Source organism: Populus euphratica, unplaced genomic scaffold (genome assembly GCF_000495115.2).
Source record: "Populus euphratica unplaced genomic scaffold, PopEup_1.0 scaffold45.1, whole genome shotgun sequence".
Taxonomy (NCBI): domain Eukaryota; kingdom Viridiplantae; phylum Streptophyta; class Magnoliopsida; order Malpighiales; family Salicaceae; genus Populus; species Populus euphratica.
The window spans coordinates 551,016-558,629 of record NW_011499886.1 but is presented as its reverse complement, the minus strand read 5'-3'; the positions used below and the strand labels follow the sequence as shown (position 1 = coordinate 558,629).

General features: G+C 32.7%; 1 protein-coding gene across 1 annotated transcript; it reads right to left on the bottom strand.

Moving 5' to 3' along the window:
* Positions 1-3,497: 3,497 nt before the first annotated feature.
* On the bottom strand, positions 3,498-6,734 carry LOC105130306 (phospho-2-dehydro-3-deoxyheptonate aldolase 1, chloroplastic-like). Its single transcript, XM_011032755.1, has 5 exons — positions 6,096-6,734; positions 5,403-5,680; positions 4,900-5,176; positions 4,369-4,614; positions 3,498-3,960 (listed from the first exon to the last, which is right to left on the bottom strand). Exons 1-5 carry the CDS (start codon positions 6,624-6,626, stop codon positions 3,697-3,699), a joined length of 1,596 nt encoding a protein of 531 aa, XP_011031057.1. The 5' UTR covers positions 6,627-6,734; the 3' UTR covers positions 3,498-3,696.
* Between the last annotated feature and the right edge of the window lie 880 nt (positions 6,735-7,614).

The window sequence follows — 7,614 nt, the reverse complement described above, 5'->3', positions numbered from 1 at the left end:
AATACTTTTCTATAAACCGAGCCAAATTTTCTTTTAACTGGAAAGTGTTTTCCGTTAACCAATTTTTTTAATTGCAAACAAATACGGAAAAGTTTAGAAAGTGGTTTCCTGAAAAATAAATTCTGGAAAACAAACATAACCTTAATGAAACAATTGAATATTAAATGGTCAGAAGGGATGAGTTCGAAGGCATTCATGTTTGAACAATTTTATTTTGTTGTTTGGACAAGACAAATATGTTGAAGTCCATATCTAGTTTTGTAGCATTTGTCTTCAAGTCCGAGAACATAGAAAATATAATAGATCTAGGGTGGTTAACTAGGGAAGGAAATGAATTGTTCACTCTTTCTCTCTTTGTTTACTCATCTAATCATAAAAGATAAGAGTTTGAGAATTGATCAAGGAGGAAGACATGGACAAGAAACAATGGTTGAAAAACCTAGTAGACATGTCCTTGATAAGACATGAGTTACTACAAGATTTTAAAGAGGTGTTTAAAGAGCTCAATAGATAACCTTCAAAGAGGTTTCATAACCGCTCTATTGTGTTGAAAGAGGAAACCTTACCAATTAGTGTTAAACCTTATAGGTACCTATATTACCAAAAAGCTAAGATTTAGAAAATTTTAAAGGAGTTGTTTAAGCTGGTTACTATTAGACTTAGCCAAAGTCCTTTTGCTTCACCAGTTTTATTAGTAGAAAAGGACAGACAAATCATGAAGAATGTGCATGCATTACAAGACTCTCAATAAAAAAAATTATCAACGACAAGTTTCATATACTAGTGGTGGACATGCATTAAGATAAGTTGTATGGATCCTAATTTTTCTCTAAATTGAATTTACAATCAAAATACAATCAAGTTGGGATGAAAACTTAAGATATTCTTTAAAATACTTTAAAACTCATGAAAAGCACTACAAATTCCTCATAATGTTTTTAGGCTTATAATGAAAAAGGATATGGAATATATGCATTGCCTTACTAATGTACCTTTCATTTTTTAAGGCCTAATGAATGAGGTATTTCAACCCTATCTTGTAAAGTTGATACTTGTATTTTTATATGATATATTAGTATATAGTATACACTAAGAATAAGAAAAGACACTTGGTCTATTGAACTATAATACCAGAAACCTTAGCTAAGTGTAAGTTTTTATGTTGGGAAATTAAGTATCTTAGATATATAGTTATAAAAGATGAAGGTATATCCTAGTGAAACTAATATCATGGTCATTTGGCTTAGACATGTTGATTTGAAGTCATTAAAGGGATTCTAGAAAATTATAAAAGATTCATAGCATAGAATCTTAGCAAGACCATTAACTAAACTGCTTAAGAAATGAGCTTTTAAGTGAGACAATAGAACTAAAGAGCTTTTGTGAGATTGAAAGATGTTATTACTAGCCCATCAATTCTAGATTTATCTAACTTTATAGTTTACTCAACCATTTATCATTGACTATAATGCTTCGTAACAAGAAGCCGAGATAATTCTAATATAGAAGGGGAAAACCATTTCCTATTTTAGCAAGGGTCATAAAAGAAAGGAGTTAGCTTTATTTACATATCAAAAAAAAATTATAGATTTCATGTTGCTTATATAGAAATTGAGGCTATATTGCTGAGAAACACATTTAAAATAAAAAATAATTAACGAAGCTTTAAATATCTCATGAAATAGAAGATTAGGACTCCAACACAACAAAAATAGATCTCCAAATTGATCAAATATAATTTTACAATGAATTTCAAAGCTGAAAAGAAAATATAGTTACAGATATTTTATCTCCAAACTGATCAAATATGATTTTACAATGGATTTCAGAGCTGAAAAGAGAATATAGTTGCAGACATTTTATCTAAAAGATCTAAAAAGAAATTATAAAAAATATCCTATCCAGTAGCTAATTAGATGAATAACCTTGAGGAGAGTTACATTGAATACTTAAAAATTTAAAATATTCTTCAACAAATGAAAAAAAGAAAGAGTAAATGCTTGTAAGTGTCGACTAAAAAGAAGTATTTTACTATTTACAAGAATTATATGTGTAAGTAAGGGATATCCTCTAAAAAAACCACCCTATAATACATATACGATAGCCATGCTAAGTATAAAAGAACCTTTAAAAGAGCACAAAAAGATTTTTTATAGGGATGAAATTTGACATAAAAAATTATATCAGATAATATGAGATTTGTCAAAAGACTAGAACAGAAAACACAAAACTTTTAAACCCATTACAACCCCTACCTATACATGAAAAACCTTGGCCATTAATCTCAATGGACTTTATTGAAAGTTTGTCTAATTTTGATAATTATTATATGATCTTGGTGGTAGTTAATAGACTATCAAAACATGCTTGCTTTACACCCCTAATAAATCCCTATAATACCAACAAGGTAGCATGGGTTTTTGCTTAGAATATTATAAAACTACGTGGTTCATCAAAAAACATCATCATTAATAAAAATATTACGTATATTGGTTGCTTCTAAAATGGACTTTTCAGGGTAGACGGAGTTCAATTACAAATATTCTTAATTTATTACCCTTATTCAAACAAACAATTCAAAATCACTAACAAAACCCTAAATAATAGTCCAAATGGTTAAGTATGGTTGACTAATGGTATAATACTAATCACCATACATTCTTAAAAGTAGTATATGGTTACATCCTCTAATGTACATTCTTAAAAGCTACTTATTTCAAAGTAGTATATGGTTACACCCTAGTATCAAACATAACAATCATAATTAAAAGAATTAAGGAGGAGTTGTGAGGGGGGGGGGGGGAGCAAAACAAGAACAACATTGTCTAAGTAGGTAAGATTTAGCTTAAGAATGCCTACCTTAAACTTGAGGACAAAGTGTTTTTAAATAAGAGGAGAATGTAATAGATATTAAGAACAAGTAACAACGGCTTAAATGGTACTTGAAAGAACTAATGATAGTTGAACGGTGAAGATGCAAAGACATTATGTATTGTTGACTCGTGGATTTGTCCTCGTTGACTAGGAAGGAACAACTAATTTATAAATTGTAAATTCTTATAAAATAACAACTTTTAAATACCAGGTAATTATTGGAGAAAAAACAAAAAATTTAGAACATAGTCGAACCTATCTAAATCTTTTAGATTTCAATTTCAAATCCATTTGAACTAAAAATTGTTGTCCTTGCTTTTGCAAGTTAAACAAGAAATAATAGTTCAGACATGAAAAATATTTTAAAACAGTTGTTCCAATTTAGGAGAGTTCGGCTGCCTCAAATCTACCCAGAGATTTCCAGTCTTTCTTCTTCTTCTTCTTTTTTAAATTTCAATTTAGTTCATATCTTTTATAATTAAGTCCTCAAATTAAATAAATCCAAGTTTAATAGAAATGTTAAAACAAATTAACCAAGTTATCCGGTACACCTTGCTTTTGCAATATGCAGCTTCCACTTAAAAACACTGCATGCACAATACCCCTTCACAGGTAAGATCAGCTTGAGAAAATGATAAAGAAATTCCTTTGCAAAAGGGACTTTTCGAGTTGTTTTCATTGTTCAAAACAACTATGCCAATGCAACAGCAATAAGCAGTGGCTACGAAGCAAAGTTTGATGGATGATCCATGGGAAACTTATTGATCACGAAATAAATTTAGTCTACTGACCATACATATTAGCACAGGGTTTCGAAGCTGCCTACTGGCCCAAGGAAAACAGACGTTGAGTTCCTATCCTTCTTTTTCTAAGTCGCTCGGCAATGATAAATGCAAGCTCAAGCGATTGAGAAGCATTGAGCCTTGGGTCACAATGCGTGTGATAGCGGGAGCTCAAATCGTCAAATGTTACTGTCCGAGACCCTCCAATGCACTCAGTCACATTCTGCCCAGTCATCTCTAGGTGAATTCCTCCAGGATGGCTTCCTTCTTGCTCATGGACATCAAAGAATGCTCGCACCTCAGCCTACGAACAACAATAATATTATCACAAGGGTTGGAGAAGGGGGATGGCAGAGCAAAAGAAAATGATTACAAACGTTAAAAATCCAGAGCATATCTGGGGCACATTGTGAGGCAAGAGGGCGGGCAACAAATGCTACAATAACCAGGATCCTAAGGGGGCACCTATTGATATGATATTTAAGTGCTGTGAATATCAATCTATATGGCATGCGAAGGAAGAATTCAGATGATGTCTCATGAAAACAATATTACTCTGCATTATGTAATTTTAATTTGTGGATTCTTTTTACACATACTATCTCATGATGAAGAATATGCTCCACTTAACATGCAATACAAATTGTGATCAAATGCTACAAGTGACTGAATACTTGATGATATAATAGTAAGAATGTGTGATAAGTCATACCAAAATAGCATCAAAGGGGCGTGTTTTCAGTCCACAAGGAGCCTTAATGGTGTTTCCATGCATTGGATCACAGACCCATGTCACGATTTGTCCTGCCCTACGAACAGCTCTGATCAAGTGGGGAAGCTTCACTCTCATATTCTCAGCACCCATTCTAACGATGATTGTAATCCTTCCTGGCTTGTTATTAGAATTAAAGATTTCGATGAGTTTTACTAGCTCATTTGGATCCATTTTGTTGCTCACCTGCATCACAACTTGCACTTTCAGCCTCCCATTTCCAACATGCAAAAATTCATGCATAACAATATTTCATCAACACTAGCATCACAAAGAGAATGCATGTTCTCAGCAAAAATGTTTTGCCAAAACATTACAAAATGAAAACATAAAACAGTCAGCATATTGTCATTAACTGAACAAAAATAATGATTATCAAGTACTTTCACGGACATATAAGTTAGACAATATCAGCAACGACAGATCATAAAGTTAGAGACAGTTTCATCGTGAAATTTGCATTCAAAGTACCTTGATGCCAATAGGGTTGGAAATTCCCCTAAGGAACTCCACGTGGGCACCATCCAGCTGGCGAGTACGCTCTCCACACCAAAGCATGTGAGCAGAGCAATCATAATAGAGGCCAGAAGTTGAATCAAGCCTTGTGAGAGATTGCTCATAGGGAAGATGCAAGCACTCGTGGGATGTCCAAAATTCAGTAGTTGTCATGATTGGATGATCCACTGTGAGTCCTGCTGCAGCCATGAATCCCAAGGCCTCATCAACACGGTTAGCAAGTTCTTGGTACCTGCGGAACAATCCAGATGACAGCCATGTTAAATATGTAAAATGGCTCATGAACTTCAACTTTAATCTTCAGAGGACCACTTCCACAAGTGAATCCATAAATTTATTGAAATATACATTGAAAAGAAACGGAAGTCCTCCAATGGGATTCATTCCTTCTTTCATGAAACTCATAAATTTAAGAAATTACAAACAAATGTGTCCAAGGAAAGTTCAGTTTTGCATACCTATCTCCCTGCTCGCTGTGCTGTGCAAAGTCAAGATTCCACTGTGTAACTCTCTGCATTGCAGCATACCCTCCGGTGGCAAATGCCCTGAGAAGATTGAGAGTTGCAGCAGACTGGCAATAAGCTCTTATCAATCTCTGCGGGTCTGGGATTCTTGATTTCTCATTAAAAGCATCTCCATTAATATTGTCCCCTTTGTAACTTGGCAGCTTCACTCCATCCTTCTCCTCAAATGGATCTGATCTTGGCTTTGCAAACTGACCGGCCATTCTTCCCACCTACAAATAACCAACCCCACAATTCTTAATCTTCCCAATCCAGTAGCTTCTAAATTAAGTTAATAGCAATACTAAAAAGTAACAAAACATCCGACTTCAATTTTTATCACAATTCAGATTCTGTAATTGAACTTAAGTCCTCTAAACTAAATCCTCCTTCAAAACAATCAATACCCTTGATGCAAAATCATAAAAGCAAAGCATACCATCTAAAATAAAGCATACCATCTAAAATGTTCCCCGATAATATCATAAAACCATCAACTTATATTCATTCAAATTTATTTTTGAAATCATATCAGCTAAAATAAACAAATGATTGGAGTTATTATCAACCAATAGACCTACTTAAGGATAAGCACATTTAAATCATCACCAGAGAATTAAAGTTCAAATTTTTTGAAATAGATCTAACCTTAATGACAGGAACTTGACCTCCAAACATAAGTACAACACCCATCTGAAGCAGAATCCTAAAAGTATCCCTTATATTATTAGCACTAAACTCCTTGAAACTCTCAGCACAATCACCACCTTGCAATAAAAAAGCATTCCCCATTGCAGCCTCAGCAAGCTTCTCCTCTAAACTCCTTGCTTCTCCAGCAAAAACTATTGGCGGAAAGGTCTCAATGGTCTTCAAAACTGACTCGAGCTCATTAGCATCAGGGTATTCGGGCAGCTGCAATGCTTTCTTGGTTTTCCAGCTCTCCAAGGACCATTTTCCAGTCCCAGGGGCAGCAACTGGGGCCGCAGATTCCTTCACGGAAACTGAATTCTTGGTGGGCTCGGCGGCATGGACGGCGGAGATTGAAAGGTTCGATTTTGACTTGAGCGTTTTGCTTCCAGGGGCAAGAGAGAAAGTGGGTGATTGTAGTTGCTGGTTTTGTTGAAAGAGATTGTTGGCATTGCTGTAGAGAGATTTCGAAGAGAGAGTTGAAAGAGCCATTCTTCTGCTTCAGGTTTAACGCTTTCTTTCTTTCACTCTAAATATTTCTTGAAACGGTTTTTTCACAGAGAGAGAGAGAGAGAGAGAGAGAGAGAAACAGAGAGAGGAGATTTGGAGTAGAAGAGGGGGATGTAAAGGGAGTTTTATAGGGGTTTTGTGAGTCGGACAGAAAGAGGTTTGGTAGACTTCGAATGCAGTCAAAAAGTAGTAGCTCCAAAGTGGGAAGAAGAGGAGGGAAGGGTGTTTTGGGAAAATGACATGGAGGAACTTGTTTACCCAGGTGTGGGAAAGGGTGTTTTGGTCAATAAAAGTGAAATATAAAAGTTTTAGGTAATTGAGTTTAATCCTAGGTGGTATTGTTATAGATTTTTTTAAAATAAATTAATTTATTTTATTTTTATTTTTTTAAATTATTTTTTTATGATGATACAATAAAATAAAAACATATTAATATAAAATAAAAATAAATAATAATATTTTTTTAAAAAATTTAATAACAAAAATAAATATTTTTTTATTAAAAATACTATGTCTTGTAAAATATTAGTTTTGATATTCATAATATTGACAGATAATTAATAAAGTTTTAGAAGAGTTATTATTTTTAAAAAATAATTATTTTAGTTTTTTTATATCATTATTAAAAAAATATAATATGTTGAATTAGAATATAATAAATATAATTTTAAGAATTGAGCTTAACTGTTTATATTTATATTTTAAGTTTATTTTTTAATAATTATAAGTTGAAATTATTTCAAAGCTATTAAAAAGTTGTATAATAATTAATTTTAAAATTTATAAAATTAATTAAAATATATATAAATAATCTAGCCGGAACATCTATATAAATAAAATAATAATAATAAATATTAATGAACAAGATATATTAATAATTTTGAGAAACTCATGTATTAAGTTTAACAAAATTGTTATTAAATTAACATAACCCTGATTAAATCTAGTGTGTATCTAGTAATATGTTTTT